This window comes from Empidonax traillii, unplaced genomic scaffold (assembly GCF_003031625.1).
Source record: "Empidonax traillii isolate 1590-97213 ecotype Southwest subspecies unplaced genomic scaffold, ASM303162v1 scaffold329:size853407, whole genome shotgun sequence".
Classification (NCBI taxonomy): domain Eukaryota; kingdom Metazoa; phylum Chordata; class Aves; order Passeriformes; family Tyrannidae; genus Empidonax; species Empidonax traillii.
In genome coordinates, this window is record NW_020955522.1 from 79,947 (window position 1) to 105,717 (window position 25,771).

The 25,771-nt window shown below is 35.0% G+C and overlaps 1 protein-coding gene across 2 annotated transcripts in view; it reads right to left on the bottom strand.

Annotated features, from left to right (window-relative positions):
• Positions 1 to 25,771, bottom strand: part of MOSPD2 (motile sperm domain containing 2) — a 33,058-nt gene that overhangs the window by 1,532 nt on the left and 5,755 nt on the right. For both annotated transcript variants that reach the window (XM_027891746.1, XM_027891747.1), the window contains exons 3-14: positions 21,311 to 21,466; positions 20,662 to 20,748; positions 18,637 to 18,791; positions 16,115 to 16,175; positions 14,910 to 14,948; positions 13,767 to 13,891; positions 8,488 to 8,658; positions 5,611 to 5,723; positions 2,193 to 2,289; positions 1,315 to 1,411; positions 526 to 655; positions 171 to 273 (exon numbers count right to left, since the gene is read on the bottom strand). In XM_027891746.1, coding sequence (XP_027747547.1) covers positions 171 to 273; positions 526 to 655; positions 1,315 to 1,411; positions 2,193 to 2,289; positions 5,611 to 5,723; positions 8,488 to 8,658; positions 13,767 to 13,891; positions 14,910 to 14,948; positions 16,115 to 16,175; positions 18,637 to 18,791; positions 20,662 to 20,748; positions 21,311 to 21,466 — 1,334 coding nt within the window. The remainder of the gene's footprint in view (positions 1 to 170; positions 274 to 525; positions 656 to 1,314; positions 1,412 to 2,192; positions 2,290 to 5,610; positions 5,724 to 8,487; positions 8,659 to 13,766; positions 13,892 to 14,909; positions 14,949 to 16,114; positions 16,176 to 18,636; positions 18,792 to 20,661; positions 20,749 to 21,310; positions 21,467 to 25,771) is intronic.

A 25,771-nucleotide genomic window follows, 5' to 3' on the forward strand; every position in this document is an offset into this window, starting at 1 on the left:
TAAACCACCGTCATTCACCAAAGTAATTAAATCACTATCACTGATTTAGTTACTTTCAACTGCTGAGCTTTTCAAATAGTATAGTTTACAACATACCAAAAAAGTTCAGTAAAAATTCTTTTTATCTTATAACTTTGTTCAATATGCAACACAAAGGAATACAGTAGTACCTGTATATGTAAATCTTCATTTGTTTTTGCTGGAACATTAAATGCATTGTCTTTTAATGTCAGAGAAGAAGGCTTACTGCTTTCTATGACATGACACCTGAGCCTGTGAAAAGGGAACAAAAATACACACTAAAAATCACAAATTTATTGCAACATTGTATAATTAATAGTAAAAGGTCTATCTAACAGTTATTATATGCTCTTTATTATCTGTTCTGGTTGAATAATTTTTAAAATAACTATTGCAATGTTAACCTGAAAAGGCTTCCTCAGTTCACCAATGACATTTTGACAGCTTTTGATCTAGAAAGCAAGAGCACAAATATCTGTGTGCTCAGTTAAAACATAACTTCACCTATGTTCCATCACTTTGGTCCTAGGGACATCTTTCCAAAACTGGGTCAGTTCTGGTGCACCTGCTCCAGAAGACTGATCCATTTCTGCTGCCATTATAAGGAAACGATCCTGCAGAGAAGCTGAAAAACCTGCCCTCAAAGAAGAAAAAAAAAAACCAAATCAATAAATGTGTGCTTAGATAAAATGACAATATCACAAAGAGTATAGAAGCATTTTGAAAGTGATATAAAATGAGAGCTGGTTGATTGCAGGACACTAGATAGTGACCTACTAGTAATAAAAATAACGAAATCATTCTCTAAAGCTCAATAATTTTGATTACAGTTTTCTCAAAATTATATAGTTTTAACAGAACTAGTTTCATCTGAACAATTCAAAGACAACCCAGAATTTTGTAAAGAATGAATTCTCCAGTAAATTCGCCTGTCCTTGCAACAATTTAGGAAACCAATTTACTGCAGATAAACTCCCACTGTACCAGCGAACAAGTGAGACAGCTGCCTATCAGACTTTTTGTTCTTTAAGACAAGAAACAGAATGGGCTGAAGATAACAGCTGCTTATGCCTAAGCGGAGTAGTAAATCAGTATGGGCAGGTACTGAAATGCTTCCTGACACTCATGTTTTTTAAACAAATAGTAACATTCTCAAACAACAGTCAAGTAGACACAGGTGTCAGTCTGTCTTACCCACTGGCAAGCACATACAAACATCAGTATCTAGAGCATCAGTCTATTAATAAAACTTGTCCAGATTTCTTAAGAATGGTATCAAAAATTTTGACTTACCACCATGAAGAGAGACTATTATATCCAATGATGTTCCAGGTTCACAGCTGCTGTTACTGGGTTTAACCCTGTATTTTTCAGGAGCAGTTGTTCTCACCTATAAACAAGAAATGTCAAATAAACATAGAGTAAGTGCATGCACAAACTACAGTTGGTTCACAACTTCCCCCATTCTTTAATTACTAAATCCCCAAAAGCTTGAACATTAGGACAAGTCTCTAAAATACATAATTTTGCAGGAGTAATAGGATCCTGGTATTTTTCCTCCCCTTCAACCACTTTTATCTTTCTTTTCTTGCATTTGCTATTTCTCCTTTGCATACGTATTTAAAAGCAGCCAAGAATATTAAGTGGACTACCTGTTATAATTTTTAGTATGAGATATGGAAACTTTAGTTATTTGAGTGCACAGAGAACATAAAAGATGGGAAAAAAAACATAAAGATGCAAATCAACTCAGAATTTCTGAAGCAAACATAACTGCATTCATTATTTTGATGTTGACATTTGCAAAGGGATCTCAATCCTTCTGGAGCATTACTAGCTTGTTTCCAGCCAATATTTAAAAAGAAGAAAAAGATGACTTGGCCAAGCTCAAGACTTTCTTCTTTAGGAAATATTAAACTCTCACTAAGAAACTAACCACAATAGCTCTTTCCCAGTCAGTGCCTTAAAGATTTGCAATAATGATTATCCCCTTTGAGGTGGCACATTGTAGGCATAAATTCAGCCAAAAGATTTCTTTGATCTGCTTCAAACACCACAACAGAATAAAAAAATTTTGTCTGTCTAGTAGGTTTAATAGCATTTCTTCTTCCTTACACAAGTAAAAATTACACATTTAGTAAAGTAAAGCAAGCCACACATAAAACACTTACTTTAAAAGCCACTACGTTTTTAGTGACATTTGTGAGAACTATCAAACATTTTTTCTCTCCAGTTTCTTTGGATCCAAAATATAGCTCTTCTGCGGGGCTAAGAGGAAATTTGAAAAGAATTAGTTTCTTCAAATTATCTTTACAACATATCATCGAGAAAACCTGACCACACCTACAGGAAAATAAAGTATGTTCAACCCTGCAACTATAGTCAGTATAAAAAGATTTTCATAAAACACAGCTGTGAAAAAACAATGCAGAAATTTTGTAGAGAAGCTCAGGGTTGACTCATGACAAGTGGAACTAGCTGCCTCAGCTGATTACTGCCCTTGACTTCTCCAATCTGGAAGGGCGTGACCATCTGCAACAACAGGAAGACTGTATATATACAGTCAGCCACTGCATCTTAAGAGCACTATGTTAAGGGAGAGCACAGCTGATCTTAATTTATGCTAATTTTAAAGAATATAGGGTGTCACAGACAGGGAATAATTACCACCTTGTACATCTACCCCTGTACTGCATATAGTGCACTCGATAGAGGCAGATACCTGCAAGTGGCAATCATTTCAACCACTACAGCTAAATTCACTTGTAACTATGAGTCAATCTTTGCATACTTGTGGTGTCACATGCATAAATAAAGTTATTGCTTATTTTTAAATATTCTAATGCAATTAGAAGAGTCATGCATGAAATATTTTAAACCACATCAAACACAGTTCATTTTGGATAAGCATTCAAATGAACACTACTAGGCAAAAGGTAGGGCATGCTCATCTAAGTTGAAAGGAAACTTGAGTTACAAGTCAAAACCTTTTCTTTCATTATGTCACATTAGGAGCACGCAAAGAACTGCTGTACCATGCGGTGCTACAGAACTGCAGATTCTTGTAACAGAAAAACTTGTTCAAAACATATGGGGTTTTCCCCACATCTTCTTTTTAGAATGCTGATTTCATGTTAGTTTAACCTCCTCCTCAAAAGATCTCCATTTTATAGTATGAATTTTTCTTCTCTCACTTAAAACAAATCAGTGTAATGGCTGAGAAGAAAAACCCTTGGTGCTGTAGGGCAAGCCTGAATGCCCATGGTGGAAGTGGATTCCAATGGTGACTGTGCATGTAGGGGGTGCTTATGTTCTACAAAGTAGTAGACAGTCCACATGACAAGAATATTTTTTTTTTTCGTGGGGAAGAAGGAAGTGTGCCAAATAAGGCAGAAACCAAGAAACTGATGGGTTTAAAACAGCTTCATAGGCAGATTCTATCTCCTCATCCTCTCAGTATTTTTTTCATTTCCCAATTCTCAACCTAACCACGAGGGATGGGAAGAATGGTATCTACAAAGTTTTTTGGCCATCTTAATACTACACTAGTGCATTACAGCAATTGCAAGATAAACCATAAATGAGACAGGAAAACATTAACTGGCATCAAAACAAACCACAAAAAGAGATCATTCTGCCAGAACCTGATCTTTCTTGTTCTACCACTGTGGTTACTGGTCAAAGAAAAAAAAAAAAAAAAAAAAAAATGCTTGAGGGCCACACTGTTGGGGGTGGGTGAGGTGTAAATGTTAGGAGGGTAGGTTATTTAAACAAACACCTAGGTTTTTTAATTTTCACAGAAACACTACTCTGGTGTGTGTAATGTAACCACTTCAGTTTGTACTAGAAATTCTCGTTCCAAAAGACACCACATGAGCTGGTCTTCACCAGACATTGCAAGTAAATGGCTGCTTTTTGTCATACCAAACAAAGTCATTTATTGAGGTGGAAAAGCAGAGGCCCGCCTTTCATTGTAAGGTATGCAAGGCAAACACAACAGTGGTCTAAAGGAGGGAATCAGCTCTGAGTGTGACTACAAACACAAAAGAACACAAGGACCCAGCTTTGGCCACGATTTCATGGTGCTAGAGCTGCAGTGCCTCAGCTTCCTGGTCAGGCTCCACGGGCAATGCTGGGATCAGCAAGGATGGAAGTTAATCACAGTGGCAGAGCTTCTAGTCATTGCAACAGGTGCCTGCAACTGGTTATAAATGGCACTACATATTATCAGTTCAATCAACTTCAGTGTCCTGAGAATCACTGCAGGGAAAGAAAACTAGTTCTGGTTTCTACAGAGGTAGAGCACTGATGAAGACAACAACTGGACTCAGGAGTCTACTTTAAAAACAAAACAAACAAAGACAATGAAGGTACCAATATTTTATTTTCCATGACTGCAAGGCTACAAGTATTAACACCCTAATACTTGACTAAGTTCACTCTTCCATGTAATTTACGTGAACCGCAACCCTTCTATTCAAGGACAGCTTGAAATATTTTAAGAGAAAAAAAAAAAAAAAAGGTATGTGTGTGGGGGTTGGGTGTTAGTTTTGCTTGTTTGGAATTTTTGTTGTTGTCTGCTTATGATATTTGCCCCTTTTTATTTAAAAATAAAAGTGGATGGAAGAAGACAGCTCCTTTTGTCATCGTCCCAGAAAATTTTTAACATTCTTTTAAAATCACAATTCCGATGTCTATGCCTTTGTCCTGCCATACAAGACATTACAGCTATACAGAGGAGGTTTTTCATTTCAAAATTAGGAAAAATTTACATATACAAATTAATTTTTATTCTAATGAGCATGTCATTATTCAAATTCATTCCAAAACTAATTCATTACAGCACTTAGAAAATTAGCTAAGAAATTACCTAAAAATTAGATATTTTCTTCATTCATCTAATAGCAAACTGTAAGTGAAAATAAAAGTTAACATCTAAATTAAATTCTAAACAAGCATCTTGACCTGAAAGGCAGTGAAAATAAAAAGTGATATTGGCTAATTGATTTCTTTTTCCTAGTTTAATGACAAAAAGCAAATTAACTGCAAGATGTAAGCATCTTTGATGACAAAGACTTCTGGGCGGATGTGCTATTTATATAGAGCACTTTCCAAACAAAACAAATTGGACCCATTCTTTAAGTTTAAATGGTGCATTCTACTAGTGTAGACATTTATACCATCTTAAGGTAAAAGAATTCAAGCAAGATTTAACAGTGAAAGCTGTCTTGGTAAAGCACTGTTTTTTCTTCAGCCAATGCAGGTAAACAATGTCAAACCACTGCTCTCATTTACAGATAAGCACAGGTTTAAGTCAGATGGTTTCTCAATTGAAACAAAACGTCTACAATTCTGTGAAACACACATTTATTAGTAAAAAAAGCATGCCCACAGTGACAAAAAGATTCACTTAAAAACATGTAAAGCCAGAAAAATTCTTTAAATTTTGTAAAAATTAGTCTTAAAAAGATGCTTATAACTTGTTTTCCCCTAATAGTCTGAAAAACAGTTTATTTTGAAAACCAACTAGTTCAATACTCAAGTGTCCAAGGAACATTGTAAAAAAAAATGACAAAAAATTATTATTACCTGATATGCAATAAAGGTCCTTTAAAAGTGGTTAATGCTTTCTTTGCATTTTTTGGTTTGACCTCTGTTTTGTCACTTTCCTCTGATTTGGAAATATGTTCTACAGAATTCATCTGAGTAAAAATGATAGTTACAATGATTAACTAGCAACCTGGATTAAACACTACAGAATCATGTAGGTATTTCAAAGAATATAAGGAGGCTTATTTCAACAATTTATATATTACAGATCAAGCTTAATATGTATTCATTCCCTGAAGCTTCTTGAAGTCCACTGAAGAAAGTGATTTGCTATAGAAGTTACATAACATCATAAACATGCATGAAACAAAACTTATGCTTTGGTTTTTTCCCCCCATGTATTTTCTTCATGCCTAAGCTGGCTTTTGAAAACTGCAGACGCGCTAAGTTATAAGATTATAAAGCACTGGTATTATTCATCCACTGCAAAACTTTTCAGTTGAAACAGATGCCCCAATATAATCACTGCAACACTGAACAGAAAACACAGTAGCAATTCCACACTTGATCACATTGCAGAGTTGCTAAACATATCTTCATTGCTTTTAGATGAAACTCTGAAGTATTGTAGAACATAAAACAAATAATGCTGATTGAATTGGTGCATCCAAAACTGCAGGTATCTTAGGTTGTGAGGGTTTTCTTCTATAACATTAAGAAAATACATGTCAGCAGGCCTGGACATCTTACTACCACAAAAAAAAAACCAAAAAACAAAACAAAAAACCAAACCACAAAACAAAAAAAAAACAACTCTGGAACTCAGGTGCAAGGGGGAATGCAGAAAATTGAAAGAATTAGTGGCATCATGATTCAAGTTCAGCTGGCTGAAGAGTTTGCTTAGCCTCCTTTTTATTCCACTTAAAATACAGAGAAAAGGCATGAGGAGAATTTAGTTCATGCAAGTTTTAAGTACAGCAGTAAGAAAAATGCAAAATTTTATATTTTTTATAAAAAAACCCCACACAAACTTATTTTATAATTATATAAAAGTTATAGTAAAAGGTTAGTGTGTATATATAGTGCACTAGTTATATGCTGGGATTTGTTCTACGCAAATCACCAGAGGAAATATAACCATAAAACACAAAGGTGGAGGCATCTACTGCACAGGCACTTACTAACTAAGTTTATCACTCATGGTTCCCTGTACTCTGTGGAAAGACAGGTTCTTCTATGGGATAAGAGGAGGTTTACATATATTAAATTCTTAGGGGACAAGAGTCTGCAAGAAGAGATCTGTAGTACAGAAAAATGAAGACAATGATACCTCACAGATCACTTGAAACACACTAATACTGAAAGTGGCCAACTAAAGATTTGAATATTTATATTTAGATAATAGTCATGTAAAAGTAGTTAACTTGGAAATAAGAAAAACCAACCATTCTGAGACAATAAGAGAGTATTTTTAAAAAACATATTTTAGAAAAGAAGGTAACAATAAAGTGGTAAGCAATGGTGTACTTGCTGTGGAAGAAACAGCATGTATTTTTAAATATGAAAACACAAGAACTGAGTTTTCCTTAAACTACCTACCTTTTTTTTTTTTTTAACAGGAACAGTACCAAAAACTAGATTTGACATGAAATTTTAGAAGTGTGTTAAAGGTAAGGTTTTAAAAGTGCTTAAGGCTAATTGACACGTGATGAGCATAAAAGTCAATCACACTTCACTGAAAAAACTGAGTAGCAACTTGATTACACTGTATAAAGCAGAAAATAATTATTTGTTTTACAGTATTTCAAGAGTAAAAAAAAAAGTAAAAAAATAAAGTAGAAAGCTAGTTCGCCAGGGAAATTAAAAAAGAACCAACAAACACTGAGGCTTATTAAGCACCAAAGGCAACTCACACACTGAACAGGAGCTGCCCATATTTCTGCATCATAGAATCATAGCTTGAAAAATATGCTACAAACAAAAGAAGCTACTGAGTCGAATGGTCAGGAAGACACCACTGCTATGCAATGCTTCCTTTTGACCTTAAGGTCAGTGAAATTATCTTTTTTCTTTTGAAAAGCTGACCAAGCTGCAATGAACAACCGCACTACTTTATGTGCTGTATGTTTCAAATTATTCTGACAAACTTGGAACAGTAAGTATTGAAAGTGTAAGTATTTTACTCCATTAAACAGAAGTTTTGCTATTCCAAAGTTAATTATGGCACTGAAGTGGTGAATTTCAGATTTTTCCTACTATTTTAATGAGCAATATTCTCAGTGATTATCACTGCATACTCCTAAACATCACTTTATGTGAACTTGTAAGAAAAAAAAAAGGTAAAACAATGCCTTTGTTTCTGGATAAACAACACTGCAAGAAGATTATGTTGTAAAACAGGAGTGATGGAGTAGGAATACAATTTCTCCTGAGAATAAATGAAAACGTTTATGCTCTGAGATTTTATCAATAATTTAAGAAAAAAAATAACATCCAATAAAGTATAAATATTTAACAATATTTTCTCATGTACATACTCATTTAAGCAACTCAGAAAATTAGACGTATTTCAAGTGAACACCACTAAATATCCCAAGATTAAAAATAAACCAACTAGAAAAAACATAATCTTTGAAAACAAAAGCACAAACCCCTTTTTAATTTTACAATACAAGTCACTATATTCCAAGAGATAGACTAAATATTTGGTACACATTTTATACACTCAAGTATCAAACTTGTCTAAGAGCCAAGACAAGATTATACAAGTATAATCTTTCAGTTTTACTGGGTTTTTTTGCCAAATTGGAAGACAGAAGAAAATGTTAAAAAAATTGAAACAAATACCCAAAATAATATGTCTCTTGTCTCCCTTTGTAACCATTTAGCTAGTCTTGCCTAAGTCTTCATAGATACCTTTTTCTGATTAGGATTCTGTGCTTCACTGAGCTCCCCCGTCTCCTTGGTGTCTGCATCTAGCTCTTCTTTACTTTCATGCTCATCTTCATTAGTAATGGGCCCATTTTCACATAAAGGAGTTTGAAAATCATCATCAACCAATGGAGGATAACTGTACTTGAAAGAATCCTAAAAGGCAAATATTTTTAAAGGAACAGTTGGTTATTTAGGAGTATGAGAAGTGCCTTCTCTAGGATTTTTCAAACAGAAATACTATCAATTTTTTAATTTCACATTACTTGTATGTTTCAATTATCCATTTTGAATGGTACCACTGTGCAGAAAGCTGGCACCAGTAGTTTTTATTTTTGCTATCAACAGACGAATACAGTCATCCAGTGAAGCCAATAAAATGGAACTGTTATTTATAGTTAAAGCAGAACTGCAGAAGCTGGTCTATCAAGAATCAGCATTTGGAGTCTTAATGCTGAAGTTCTCTTCCTAGTTCTAGAAGATGTGGTTTAAAACTTATGACAGCTATTTCTAAAAACACTCCAAAAGTGATGAAAAACACCAGTTGTTCTTTGCATGTTAGTTTCATAATGGTAATTTTAAAAAAGGAAATAAAACCTCAAACCACAAAACAACCCCAAATAATCCTTAAACCTTAACCTAGCGAGTGGACATTTAGCATATTCCCTGCGAGTCAGACCTCAGTCTTTGGAATGCCAAATCAAAGACCATATTTAAGACATCTGAGTAATGCTGTAGCAGCATATTAGAAGTTCTCAATGACTACAGTAAAGGTATCTTTTCTATTAAAAAAACAGTAAAAAAACCCCGTTTTTGCTAACTAGAAATTCTCCTTACCTTCTCAAAACAGGTTTATCTAATGTTAGAAACAGTGTTTAAAGAGGGATCTCTGTTCTTACTGCATTTTCAAACAGTTTTAAACTTCAAGTAAACTGAATTAGTCTGGCAGCTTTTCTAGTGAAAAAACCCCTAACATAGCTTTGACTCTTGTGAGGCAGACTTGAGCAATGCCCACGGTTCCAAAACTATGTATCCAGCAGTGAGTTACAAAGGTGTTCCAAAGGAGCTCTCCACAAGCAAGTACATTTTCTCAAAACAAGGAATAATGTGAGGTTGAGGGGAAAAAAAGAGGAAAAACCTTAGATGGAACCATTCAAAGAAACTACAAACAAAACAGCATTCTTCCTATCATCTATAATCAAGGTCTAAATCTCTTCTATTCTTCAGGTTGTAGCAGCAGTTGAAGACCTTTAGGTCAATGAAACAGGTATCCACTGGCTCAAACAATATCCTATTAAGGACCTGAAGGACAAGCTCCAGCATCACTTACAGACTAATCCACTATTAGAAGAAAAGAATCCAGATTGTTAGAAATACTGCAGTAGGCTTCCAGAATACTGGCACCTCTCCCCATTTGCAAATACAGGACAGAAATATCCAGCTTCCCCTTGGCCAAACTGATAAAAAGCCTTTTCACTCCCTTCCAGCATGTGATGAAGGGCATATGACAAAGTGACCTTAATAAAGGGAAGTTCACTTTGCTGCACACTTCACTTGGCCTCGTTAATCCCTGGTACTGGATTGCTTCAGCAGATGAAGTCTCATCATGGGATAACTCAAAATTCCACGCTTTGCAGTCACAGCCTGTAAGTTTCAGTAACATGAGTTTATCTACCGAGAGGGTAAAAACCTCAGACAGGTAAACAAGACACATTTATCCCACGCTTGATATATCCATTCTATAGACTTACAGCTCTCTTATCTTAATCTAAAGATCTATAGACTTTATATTACCATGTCTGCCAACTGTGGTATAGATATCTCAAAACACAGTAGTGATATTTTTTAAGATTACATGTACACAGTGCCCACAAAATCACATGCAAAATGTTAGTCATGTCTACATGTTAGTCACAACATATAAATGGTACTTTCAAGAACACAAGGTATGGGCTACTAATTCAGATACCAGGTAAAGAGCACAGCATTCTAGTTGCACACACTGTTCAATACTGGCACCAGTAGAGAGAATCTTGATCAAACCATCCTCGTTAAATCCATCTTCTGACAAAGGGCAAAACCACAAACTAAAACCCTACTGTGTGTACACGTCCTGTATCAGGGTGTACACTGTATGTACAGCAGTCTTGCACAAAACGTTACTGAAGAAGCAATGAACCTCCCTGGTGAGTCAGCAGTGGGTATGCCTTAAGAACTGGACTATTCCATCATCCATATCAACTGGAAATGGTAGAATGTGGGATACAATAGATTAAGAAACCAGGAAAACACTGCTTTAGTATACATTTATCAGTAAATGAAAACCATTAGCAGGTGGTTTTTGAGCACCTAACCTTAATTTTCCAGACTGGCTAGCATTAGCATGCTCCTAGATCTGTTTTGGGCAATTTTGACAAGCTCTCCAAGACAAATCTGCTATAAAGAGCATCTCTGTGCACTGTGGACTATAACAACTCCAAGCATGTATGTGTTGCATGTATGGATTAGCAGTATGGTAATAGCCACAGTCCTGGTGAGGACTTGAATGAAACTTAAATTTATATTCCAAAGTCCTTCAAAATCCAAGTTTGTTTTCCATAATTAGCATTATTGCTTTTGATACTCAAGAGATACCTTTGTCCACTAGTTGTCTAAAATCAAGCATGCAATATTCCTCCTTTCTCAGCTGGCTGACTTTTAATTGAAGGATTTCAAAACTAAGGAAAGTCTCTGATTCATCTTTTCAGTAACCCTGACTTAAAACATACTTAAATGTCTCTTCATTGAGACACTGAAGCTTGGAGGCTTCCAACAGAGATAAAGAATAATTCCTTTAATTAACAACGTAATCACTGACTCTAAGTTCAGTATTATTTATTCGATTTCCAAAAATGGATTTTTTTTTTTTGTTACTTCCAAAACTAGTCTCTAACATTCTTCTGGGATACCTAGACCCCACTGCACTTATCTCCCCAAAGTAACCAGCCAAAAGACCTGCTACATTAGTTGCTTAAATCTAGTAAGACCTCTTTAAAGATGGATCCTACTAGGGGACACAGCAGAAAGGGGATGAGAGTTTTATGGCTACTGCACTGAATGCAAGGGACACACAGATGTGCTGCACTCTTCAGCAGCATTATGGAACTTGCAAATATGAAGATCTGTTACTAAACACGAGGAAATCAAAGATGACAGAAAGAATGGGTAGGAGGCAAAAAACCCAAACCCTCACAAACAAAACTAACACTTGAATGCAGAATTTGTGACGGGAATCAATTTGCACAGGTCAGATACTGTGTTTAAAAAAAGCCAGGCCTGACAACACTAATAACTAGTTGCCTTAAGAGGACCCAAGGTTAATCACATAAAGACAAGTTAAATTCTGATAAAAGGTCATTAAATTGTCTGTTGTCTAGTCACTGAAAAACTCCTTGTTGTGAGAGATGCAAAAGTCCTGCCTTAGCGCAATTCACTGAAGATATCTTTCGAAGAAAGATCAGGAGCGCAATTTCTGGAGTCTCAGTATTAGCTAACAATTCTTCCAAATTATGACAGGTAACAGCTCAAACACCCACTGAGTGTTTAAGTAACAAAGAAACTCAGTAGTTAGATGAAATACGTGCTGGTTAAAAATACAGAGCTTCTAATATGCAGAGATAGAGCTGTTTTTCTGAAATTGTCAAAACCCCTGGAGTCAAGCAACTTTACTCCTATTCTTTAATTCTGCCACTGGAACTTACTGTCCCAGGCAAATGATTTGGATAAGTTGCTTCCATGACTAGGAAAGATGTTAATGCTCCCAGAAGATGGGTCATATAGAGCCAACTTGATCAGTAATCACACTGGCAATGAGACCTTTCAGGACCAAGGCAGGATTAGGGATAACTAAGATTGTGTGCTCAGTCAGATGCTTCACAAGAATATTTAACAAAGCCATAAATTTTTTCTTTAAACACATAAATCCAAGGTAAGATGGTCTAAAAAGCAGACTGGATATAGCTCCACAGAGGAAAGAAACTTGCCACTCTATTGCAACAACAGGACAATACCATAGGAGCCAGGCCCAGAACCACTACTAAACACCATTCAATTCCTTAGTGAAGCCACTTCAGTCATCATCACCTCTTTCCTCAATACCCCTCCTGAAGTATTGCTGAAGTACAGCAATTTCAGTTTTCTTTCACATGAGAAAGTTGTAATATAATACTGGGGAGTTTGGGCAGCAATTTTCCATGAAGAAGAAGGGTATCTTTTCTTCAAAAAATCTCATGGAAAAGCACTTTCCAGAGGTTATTAATCTCAGTCAAATAAAAAGGTAAGGTAATTCCCAAGGTAGCATCCTTTTATGTTCCCCAAACAAGTTTCATATGCTCTGATCACATGAACTTTCCCCTGAATTTATATACAAAGGAAGACGGCCTCTCCTACTATCCCTGAAACATAACTATCCTTTTCTCCATATTGTTACTGTTTAATATCAAAAACACATTAGTAAAGAAACTGTAGAAAGAGAAAAATTACAACTAAGTCCCCTACAGTGGGCTTATTCCGCTACCATAGGTGGCCTACAAAAATTTTAAAGGAAATAACATCCTTTTCTGCAAATTCAAATATAAATATTATGCAAACTAATCTACTAGCTTTGTGAAGCGAAACCTGTTGTGCAACATGCTTGTGCTGTTCTGCTCTTTAGATTGCACTGGAATGAGATTCTGGTTCTGCTGAAGTGATACTGCCTCTACCATACACTTTAGAGTTTTACTGCACTCTTTAAAACCAATCTTTTTCATCCATGTCTTAAAATGCAGCCCTGGAGACCACAAAGAATAACTGCAATCTAACTGTCTTTAGTGAATCATAGCTTTAGAGCAGGACAACAACCCTCAGAGGGCCATGAAACCTACTTTCTGTTCATAGAACTTGTTTAATAAACCAGTGCTATCTCTAATTCATCAGGTAGGAAAAAATAGAAAGAAGAATGACACTTAAAACAGATAATTTTTTTAAAAAAAGGTCTCAAAAACTATGTGGTTTTCAGTGACCTGTAAGTGGATGAATGATTCAGAAAAATTATTTTGCTGTTTAAGACGGCCAGATGCCAAATTCTCATGAAATTAACCTATTTTATACTTTCAAATTATCATTGGCAAAATGATTTCAAGACATTTCACATCTGTGAAATGCCAACTCTCAACCCCACATATGGAATTTATATAGATGCCTCAATCTATCACAAAAGGGGCATGAAATGTTAATATACTCACAGTTCCACCCATGTGAGGTGGCAGATACTCTCCACTGATGTATTCCTGTATGTCACTCTTGTTTGTGAACTTTAACATGCTTATTGCATCCGGGCCAAGCCAACCCTTCACGATTTTAAAAGCAGCTTAAAAACAAAATAAAAGAAAACAATCAAAGGATATACATATGTTGTCAAGAAAGGGTTTGTTTTTTGTTTGTTTGTTTTTTTTCTGGTTTTTTTTTTTGGTTTGGTTGGTTTTTTTAATTTGTGTTTGTAGGATGTTTTTCCTCTGTATTGGTAGATCTTACACAACACAAGTGAGCTACATCCTGTAAGATACTTTTCAGAGCAGGTTCTGTACTTTTATAATGGGGATAAACAGTGTAAGGAAAAGAGTATTTACAGAGAAAATGGAAAAAGTATCTTTGATTTAATAACTGATAGATTTGTTGTCTTGGAATTTAGCCCAGGAAGTACTGAGTGGGTAAAACAAATTGTATTTCCAAATCTGAGTGAGACAGGTTAGAAAAGATAAGTATACACTCTTCCTATCTGCAACGTTTAGTTCATTTAAAGGACACTTATTAAGATCTACAAAGTATTTTCCAACACCATTGTTATTTCAGCGATGGTAAAACATGAATATACAGTAAAATATAAAGCCAGTATAAAAAGTATGTGTTCATATGGTACACAATAGAGGAGTAAAAGTTTATTCTGTAAATTATAATTAAAGGTAATTTTTGAGGTAGACAAAATAAATACAACCACATTAGCGTCCAGTGTCAGGGATCTATCTTAAATTGTGTATTCTAGTTTTCAGCTAGCTATAAATGTCTATCAATTGCTAATGATGGGATTCCTTAAAGTATTCCACAGTTGGAAGCATCTAAAGAAGAGATGACTTTTCAAAGCCTCCCAGTCTTTAAAAATAATACAATGAATATGGATTCCATTTAAAGTATGATCCAAAATACAGTGCTGGAAGGAAAAATAAAAAATAAACAATCTTCACATTGACAGATTTAAAGATCCAAGCTTAACAAATGCCACCATTCATCTGTATCTACACAGAGCAGAAAAATGCTTCCTATTTATGCTTCTGCATTTTAAGAGTTACCACAGTCTGAAATGAAAAAAAACCAAACAAACAACAACTTACCATTCATTATCCATGGCATTTCAAATATTACTATTTTGGCTGCAAAGAAAAAGTAGAATCTGAATACCAAGTGTTAGGCATTTCTCTGTTTAAGAGTAAGCATAGTAATAATATTAATGTAAAAAGCCAATATTCACTTCAGAAAACTCCATGTTCCCTTCCCTGTGAAAGCAATTTTGTATAATTAAGTTGTATAAACCTACTGCTATTACTATATAAAAATATTGGTTGTTCGTTTGGAAAATATAATAAAATCCTAAGTTCCATACTATTTATATACTTCCTGGGATATTACTTTTCTGACATATTGTTACTAATAACTGATCTCTCAAGGCAAAGAACAGCAAGATCTCAACCTGACCTAGAAAAGCAACTACTGAACAGGAACAAGTTTAACTGGTATATTCAGCACCTCTTCTTCACAAAGAAACAAGTGCCACCAATCATTGTAAATCTATTTTTTCCAAATATTCCTTGGTTTAGCATGTAAGTTCGCAAATAGTTGGAAATGTTCCAAAACTTCTCCTGAATGTCAAAAAAAAAAAAAAAAACAATATTGCACTTGCCTTGGTATTTGATCAAAGTTGTGAACTTTGATCGGCAAGCTGCAATCTAATATTCAGAGTTTAAGCCGTTTCTGTACAGAATTTCTATACTCACAAACATTTTCATCTAAAATTTATAACATGTTAGCAACAGCTATTCCATGTTTGCCTATCCATAAAAAAATTAGGAGGCAAGTAAGTTATCCAAGTGCGCACATAAATATGCCTTACTTATTTTCAGAATAAGCCATTGTTCCCTCAAATTTTTTATAGCTATTCATTCTTCCCCTCCTGAAGAGTCCAAAAGGATACAAACTGTCATGCAGGTTTGTAAAGCTTCTACCCAAGTACCAACAAGGAAAGGAAATAACAGGCCAATTCAGTTCTATTATATGTTTATATTAATTTTAATATGTAAAAACGTCTTAGATTATTACTTCATTCAAAGACAGATGATTTTTGATGAATGTAAAGTTTATTTACAATACAAAGTTGTGCTGACTTATGGACACAAAAATATTCTCTGTAACATTGACATGTGCCACGCAGTTACTCCAGAAAGATCATGCAAAAACCTTAGTCTCCCCCATCTTCTGTCATATTATGAAGTGTTCTTATAACAGAAGTCTACAATGTTAAAACTTTATATACAATACTTACTGAGGAAGTTCGGGTAATAATCTGTAAAACAGTTGACAATAAACCGAACAAAATCCAAGTCCTAAAGTAAAATCACAGCATAAATGCAATGTAATTCAAAACATTAAAAATACAGGCTTAGTTAAGAAAGATACCACAAGACACTTATACTGTAACCAAACAATCTAATTTTACACATACTACAAACATTAAAATGCAATGCAGTGCTTTTCATTTCATTAAACTGCTGCAGGATGGTGGCCAAACTTAGTTTTAGGACCTAGGAAAGAAGTCCGACATGATCAGTGCAATAACTTAAGTAGCTAAACTACTGCCGAGTATCAACACGAGTTAAGATGTGCAGGAAAGGTAACCTTTACCACTAGAGAAGCTCAGCAGATTATCTTAAAGTGTTACAAGTAAAAGCACTGAATATACCAAAATTTCCCTTCAATAGTTGTCTCACATTGTTCAATATACTACTGCACTCAGTAGAATATTTCCAAAGGAGGGGGAAAAAAAGAAGTTTTAATTTAAAAGAGGGTTTTTTGTTTCAGCATTAGTTTGTGGTATGCAGTGAAATTGTGGGCAGACACTTTCAGAAATAGTACAAAAACATTTCTGACTGAGTATCCAAAGTGTGCTTAACAGCAAAAATGCTATGGGGAATGGGCTCCTGGAGTGATGTAAACATACTATTAAAACATTTGTGGACAGTGTGAAAAAAAACACAAAATACTATGAAAGAAGACAAGCCACAACACGAAAGTTTTATCAGTAGCTTCAGTAAATAACTGACAGATTGGCATCTTTAGAGGTGGAAGGCAGCCTCTAATAGAGGCATTTATCTCAACTGTCTGTTGCTTGTACTAAATCTTTCATTTAACAACATAAACACAATGATGGATTCCAAAGTAATAACCAGAATCTCCATTAACAAGGATGCTGCTCTCTCTCAAATTATTAAAAGGGCAGATATAGTATTTTGATGAAAGTCTGGAATTAGAAGTACAGATTTCACAGACCATTCAGTAACTGCATCTATTCTAGTTACCTGACATGGTGCAACATGGCATGAGCTATTAGAATTATCAGCTGCATACCAGAGATAAATGACAACATAGTAGATGTCCATAGGAATGGAACAAAAAAATGAGGTACACTCTGGAAAAGAACATAAAACTTAACTACTCTACATGCCTGTGAACAGTCATTAAAATACTCCTGTGTTCTGTGATAAATACACCAACTATAAAGCAAGAATGTACAGTAGGACACTTAGGGACAGCACTTGCTGAGATTGTGCCTCTGGGATTGTCAAAGACACGGCTAAGAAGCTGCTTCAAAATACATTCCATAAAACCTAAATCAAATTACAATCCTTTGTTCTTGTTATACAAAACCATAGCTCCCGTATTATCCTTAGGAGTATGGACAGACAGCTCTCACAGGCTTGGTAAGAGTAAAGGGACTGATCCTGCCTTTCAAAATATTTATTTAGGGCCTTGAGGGAAAGCCATACCAGTCCTGGCTGAGGTCTCTCGGTCTGTTCAGCCTCAAGAAGAGGAACTGAGGGGAGATCTCATTGCAGTGTACAGCTTCCTCATGAGGGGAAGAAGAGGAGCAGGCACTGATCTCTTCTCTGTGGTGACCAGTGACAGAACCTGAAGTTGTGTCAGGGGAGATTTAGGTTGGATATTGGGAAAAAGTTCTTCACCCAGAGGGTGGTTGGGTGCTGGAACAGGCTCCCCAGGGAAGTGATCACAGCACTAAGCCTGAGAAAGTTCAAGAAGCATTTGGATGATACTCTCAGGCACATGGTGTGAGTCTTGGGGCTGGTCCGATACAGGGCTCAGGGCTGGACTTAATGATACTTGTGGGTCCCTTTCAACTCAGCATATTCTGTGATTTATCAAAATATCTTCTCATAAGCTTGTGACCCTGTGTTGCACAGCTGCAAGGTCTTAATGCAACACTAAGTATCCTGCCTGAAAAAGGCAGAAAAAGTTTTTGGGTTTTTTGTTGTTTGTTTGGTTTGGTTTTGGTTTCTTTTTCTTCTTATATTCAAATGCATTCTTGCCATACCAACAACAACAAAAAAAAATAAAGAAAGAACAAGATACAAGTTTTAGCCATTTCTGTAATAACAGGACAGTATGGCATGTGGTAAGAAAAAATTCAATATTCTATAGAAATACCATTTTTTCTGACCTATAGACAATCTAAGATTTTTAGTTATTAGAATAAATCTATGACTATGTAATGAAAGGCAGAATCTCCACCTTTCAAGTTAAAACAGCTTAGATTCAGCTCGGTCACCAAACTAAAAGCAAGTTTCCCATGTGCTGCAGAAGACAAAGTTTAATATGTAACAAAATATTTTGGAAACTGCTCATGCCATGGAAAAAAGCCCAACGTAACACTGATGTCAACAATCATTACGTTTTTTAGATGTCAAGGACTGTACAGAGACTTCCCTTTTTCTGGGAACATAGGTTAAATAATTTAAAAAGCAACCAGGAAAAGGCAATAAAAATACTTACTATGTGACTGATTCCAGTTTCAGCCATGTCAAACACCACTGTTAAGGGTTTTCCATGATCTCTCTTGGCATAATGTTCTAACCAAAATGCTACCAATTTCTTTTTGTCAAGTTGCTGTTTAGGATCTCTTGTATGATGTTTCACTTTGAACCAAACTTCGAGAAAAACACACACAAAAATTTAAACAACAGATCCAAACCAAAAGCAAACATTATGCAAATAACAACACAGGACACAGTGAAATCTATTAACACCTCTGAGTTTGTATTCCACATTTCTACTGAAGCTGGGGCTACTGAACAGTCAGAAAAACAACTGCATACCCCTCCGCATATCTCCCCTTACTCACATTTTTACGATCAAACTTTTCAAAAACTGAAAATGCAAAGAATTACATCTCAGAAAAAACATTAAAAGTGGAAAAATACTTTTCATGCATTTAAAGACTACTTATCTAGATTACAATCTCATAATTTCAAATTAAATCACATGGTCCTACAACATAATATGTTCAGCATGTATTTTATGTGCTGTTGTAAAATCTATGTTCCTTTTTCTGTTTAGGTTTTCTACAGCATCATAGTTGATCTGTTTTGAAAAACTACTTATATATGCATTATGAATTGTATAAAAAGCAACTGATCTTTCTAAAATAAATTGAAAAATTCCAGAAGGTGAGCAATATTGTCTAAATGAAAGCCCAATACATACTCACCTGGAATAAAACAAGATGAGTCATACAGAGACTTGTTTTTTCACCAAAAAAAAACACACAAGCATAATTCGAACTAACAGGTTTTATAAAAATGTCTGAGACCAAATTACTGATTATACAGCGAAGTGATAAAAGAAATATTCAGGGCAGTAACATGAAGAGCAGCCTTCCTGTTTAGTACTTTTATGATATCAAAATTAGATGAGCCTGAAAGTAATTTTAGATATACTTTTAATATTATTCTCCCTGAAACTTAGAAAGTATCAGTGAAAAAAACCCTGATTTCTTCTCCACGTCTTTTACTTCCGATTGCAAAAATGAAACAAAAAAAGTCATGTGAAGAAGCAAATGTTTTTAAATATTTTAACATTTAAATACTACACTAACTAGACTACTTTCAAAATTTTTAAGAGAAACCCCTGTTTAAACATTAAATTATTATATTAGTGTTTAAAACATGGTAACAATCCAGTCTTTCACAGCAATGACTGTATTTCTGGAATTATAAACTTGCCCTTGTAAAAAAGGGAAAAACAAAGTTTCAGATTTAAATTTTTGGGGTCTTTCCCTGCCCTCCTCCAAGGTTCAAGATGAGTTCAAGGTTCAAAAGGCTTGGAAAGCGATTCATTTAAAGTGCCTTTTTTTGCCTCACAGGATTTAAGCTTAATTAAAAGTAAATATGTGAGACGTTACAACAGATTTATTTATAGAAAATCATACTGACCACTTACTATACACTATTTAAAAAATCGTCAGTATTTCAGACAATATTTATTGCATACCTACAAATCTTACTGTTTCATTACTAGAAGTTAATCACACAACTTTGAAGTTCATTCTCCAACAATTCTCAGCTGCACATGCTGCTTCTGAACATTCCATTGACATTAAAAAAAAAAATCAACAATAAAACAAGAAAACCATTGCAGACCTTCCTGTGAATCACTGCAAGTATAAAAGAATGTGATCTGCTACAAGACCACTGACAATTCACTACCATAAGGAACATTTATACTGGCCATATACTCACCACAGTAGATACAAAAACAATGAGCTTTCACAGGAAAGTTAAAAACTGCATCATAAATAGGATGAAGGTTTATGATTTTTTAAAACTGCTGACAAAGTTTACCCATTCCCTTTCTGTGATCCAGAGAAATGCTCCAGGCAACTAACTTCTCATTTTTAGTAAAAACAATTGCCAATACGTACCTACTTCTATTCTTAAAAGACTTATTTTTCAAAAAGATGCTAAAATGCCATAAACAAAATCACGATGAATGACTCAAATTATAGTCTGTGTAACTTACATAATTTATAGCCCTCTTTATCGTATCCATGCAGGAAGAGTGCACCAATTTCAAATAACCATTTTGGAAGCACAGATTCTGACAAGTCTGCAAAGCCAAATGAAACATTATTTCAGTAACTGTATTAATAATCACATTGTAACTTAACATGTTAAGTCTCTAAAAATGCAAAGAACCAGCTACAAAATATAAAAATATTGAGGTAATTTGAAATCTCTATCTTCACCCGCTCACACTATAGAATAAAAGCTATTTACTGAGAAATAAGAATAAAATAATCTATGTAAGAAAAAAATGCTGCAAAATATTTATTTTGCTCATATTTGCAGCCCTTCTCCCCTTGCTCTATCTTTTAATTCAGATTATGAAGTCCTATAGAAAGAGCTCATCTTCAAAACATTCTCACAGCACAAAAATGAGATCTTTTCTACTTAGTGTGCCAAAGCAGTGCTATTACAATGAACCAGAGAGCCCTGTTTGCTGTGGGGGTTTTGTTTGTTTTTTTTTTAGGACTCCACTCAAGTAAATGCAAAGAGACAAAACAAGATAGCTGAGTAAGAACTAAAAAACCCAACTTGCAAGACCTCTAAGAGATGCTTAATGAAACTACATATAAAACTTCAAAATCGTTATATAAACGTAGGCTTACCATTAACTGTATATTCTTTCCTCCACTGAAAGCTTTCATCAATCATCTTTAAAGTATCATCCACAACATCATGACGCCAAATCAGATAGCTTTCAACCCATTTATCATCTTGCTGAAGTCTCTCCACATCTCTAGAATCGTATTTATCTGATTTATCTAGCAAATAAATAAATTAGTGTAAGAACATAGCATTTGCTATAAAAACATGAAGAGATTTGTCAAGTGTATGCATATAAGTATCTAGTAGGTACATAGGATTTCTTTTGCAGTTTCAAATTTAAGCAAACAAGGTAGATCATAATAAATTGACTAAAACCTTCTGTGATGCTATTTAGGGACACTACAAGACTACTCTCACAAGAAAAATATTTTCTGTGATTCATATTCAAGGAAAAAACATTAGAAAACAAGAAAGTGCCTGTAGGACTGGTGTAGTTTTCCTAAAACCAGTTTTTTTTAATTAACATGAATTATTATATAGTCTAAAAATCTCTGTACTGATGAATGTGCATATTAGGCATCACTAGTCATGCTTACAGGCATCAGCTTGTCAGACCACAAAATGTCAGACAACAATTGTTAAAATCACTATTTTTGACCACACGCTATACATAACTGCATTAAACAAAATTGTTTTCTGTAAAAAAATTGCACTGTTTCCACTTGTTATAAATTGTTACCCTATCAAACACAAGCTACATGCAACTCTAGAGCAGTATAAAAGCCCGCAAGACTTAAACTCTTCTTGTACCACACTAGCCAACGGGATAACAGCTTTAGGAAATATTTCAGATGAAACAGGAGTTGTTGCTGCTCTTTCTTTTGTATTTTTTTAACAGGGAAGTTTGTAAAATACAAATGCCCAAGTGGAACCTATTCCTATTGTAGATACATCTAAACAAACGCTCAGTTTTTAAAACAATGCTCCATTTGAGAAATTGGTATAAACAGAATGTAAATCAGAAGCCTGCGATAGAAACAGGCTTCTGAAAGCAACAGGCACTGATACAGATCTCTTTGCTAACTACTAAAAAAAAAAAAAAAAAACAAACGCTTTTAAGCTATTCACAGAAGTCCTATTTTTCCCCCCAAGATAAGCATGAATTTAAGACTGAATATTAATAAAATCAATGTTAGTCTTCAAGTACTGCAAAAAATTCCTTTGTCAGCAGCAACAAACTTGAAATAACTACTTCCAGAGCCATCACAATTAAACTACTCAGAACTGTGACCGGATGGTTTAGGAATGCATATTTTAATCAACTTGGCTCTGAGGAAAATGTTAAGAGAAAGACACCATTAAATTCTGCCAATATTTGTAGTTTTCCTGGTCTACAAGCAAAGATATGACCTATTTTACTTGTCTTTCAATTTATAGTGTTTCCTGTCACAAATTAGTCAATATAGCTATAAGAATATACCAATTTTAAATGTGTCCATCCACTAAAAGTTATTATATTTGCACTCCCCCAGCATATCTCTTCACATCTGACTGCTTCTCACATACATTATCTACTGGGTTCCTTCTTCATTAGGTTTCAAATGTCTCCTTCCCTTGATCCCATCCCACTACCTTACCCTTGTTCCTTGTACAAGCTGGGTTAAACCATGCTTTCCTTAATCTTAGTCCCCTACTTGCTCCTCTCTGCCCAAAATCCTGCAATCCACTAAAACCTCAGTAACTATTTAAGTTCTTTCTCTCATCATTTCCATATTTGCACGAGACTGCTGATTCCCTATAGTCTGACTAAGTCCAGTAAAGTGATCACTTAGCACAAGATTGAAGTGCTTAACTTCCCTGGGGCTCTATGTCAATGATAGATGGATTGCAAAAATGCTGGGTATGAAATTTGTAGACTCAACTGCTCATATGAAATTTTATGACCTGCCCAATGATTTAGGATTTGGACAGTTTTGCCTGAGAAAAGCTAACAGTATTTATTTTCAAGTGAAAAATTAACAGTGAAGAAGACTTCTGCAGGACATCTCAGTCCTAATTCCTCCCTGTTCACAGCAAGGTTAACTTTCAAGTTCAAACAGGTTAAGTACTTCTTTTTTTAGTCATGTTTTGAAAAGTTTAAAGTATAGAATGATTCCACAGCCTCTCTTCATGTAACATGCATTCAACACATAATCCCTTCAGAGATACTGTCATGTACAGTAACTAAGCTGTCACATCCACAGGTAGGTAAAGCATTGGCTTCTCTCAGCCATAGCACGTGGCTGTTCTGAGCTGTGCATTATTCACTGTGGACTATTCAAGCCATACCTACCCACTCACAGCCACAGCAAAACAGGGCTTTGTGAGATCAAATATTTACTTTAACATCAGTATTACATGTCTCCAGTGCCTGAACTACCTTACTTCATCTTGGTTTAGTCACCTCTAACATGCACTAGCTTCCAGCTTCGAGTGACCATAGTTGATCCATCAGCCAAGTATTTTGCTGAGAACAGTCCCATGTATATCCTATTTATAAAAGGGATTTGGATACTGCGTAATTGAAGAGAAAACCCACCCCCAGGACCCTGAGATTATCTCAGTTGCTTAGAGCCTGGTGCAAGTAATGCCAAGGTTGTGGGTTTGATCTCTGTGTGGGCCATTCACCTAAGGGCTGGATTCGATGATCCTTGTGGTCCCTTGCAACTCAGCTTTTACAGAATCACAGAGTATTCTAACAAGATAACATTTCACACCACTTTCTGAGGCTCTCTTCTTTGCTTTCAGTATCTGTTTGAGAGCACAACTGTCAAAATGACATAACTATACATCTCATATCAAACTGTAATTTGAAAACATTGAGATATCATTATGTGAAACAAGCCTCAGAACACATTTCTCAGCAACTAACAAATTCTCCCAACCTCTGAACTTAGATAATATTTAAATAAATACAGAATTTTACCTCTGTGAATATTTTAAGAAAATCAAAGAGGAACAGAGAAATTTTTTTTATCCAAACTTCCAACATCAATGGGAAGCAAGATGGATTCAGAGATAGGGATAGTTGAAAATTCTCAACAAGGAGTATGTAATCTTAATTTATATATATAATACAACACACACTAAACCAAGGGGAACAACTAGTCAAATTCTGCATCCATAAGCACTTGCAGAACACCAGTACTTGAATCAGGTACACTTAACAAGACTGACAGAACAACAGGAGTACTGATTACTGTATGACTTTTACCTTATTTATGTCATTCTTACTACAAAACAAGTAAAATTTAGAATGAGAAAGCGAACTCAAGCAAAAGATGTTTTATCTCACATATAAAGCAGATTGATATGAAATTGCTGGAGTCCTTCCAAGAACCCAGTGATTAAATATGTGTCAGTTCAGAGGAGGAGTTCCTCTTCAAATCTGTACACGTCACATAACTTTACAGACATCTGGAAACTTGTTTTCAAACTATGCTATGATATAATCTGAATGTTACTGAATTCAAAATCACTCCTGGAACACTTGACTGCAGTTACTGTATTATTAGAAACTTCTGGAGTTAAACCAGAATCACTTGAAAGAATATAAGACATTTGGAGTTCTCAAGACATAAATTAATCACATCCTGCACCACAATTAAGAAGTCAAAAAGGAAACAGAAGTTGAGGGACACCCAAATGGAAATTCAAGTGAAACTATAAACTGAAGTAGCTTACCTCAGACAACCTCAAAATCTAGCCACTTGTGGTACCTGTAAAATGTACTGATAATTTTCTCAGTAGAAAATTAGGTGCCTGATTCTTCACACTTGCAGAACAGCCACTAAGACACTGAGATACTAAGCTTAGTCACCCTCAACTCAGGAAGATGGACATCTCTGTATTTAAATTCACAAAGAACAGAATTTCATAAAGTATTTGCAACACACACCAGTTGCCCTAACAAAGAACAGAATTAACAGCTATTTTTGCTCAGAAAAAGATAGTGAAAGCCATGTATGTAACAGCAGTGCCAGACTTTTGTGAAACATTTCATAGTCCAGAAGTTTAGAAACCTTATTACTCCCTTAGTCCCAGGGATTCAAATCTTTCTGTATCAAAGAATAATTCAACAGCCTATGGAAGAAGCAAAACTGGAATGCTGGAAGAATTTTCCACTGAACTGGTAAGCTGTGTAAAAACCAAGCAAGACTCAGATGCAAAAGAGCAAGAAAAAGCATAATCTACTTAACAAATCTAATATTTACCACAGCATCAAACCCAAAGCTAAGTTATACAGGAGAGAGTAACAGTGACAATAGCAAAGTGAAGAGTCCACAATTAGACCTCTTTATTCCTTTAGCTAAAAGGCCTTCAGGAAAATGTGAGTAAGCAAGAATGATCAGGTATTTACCATTGTTTTGAAAATACTTAAATTACTTTCATTTCCTCATTGAACATTTGAAGTCAAGGGAAAAGACTAGAAGAAGACAAAGTTCTGTTTGAGCAGCAGCTTCTTATATTACTTGTATTAC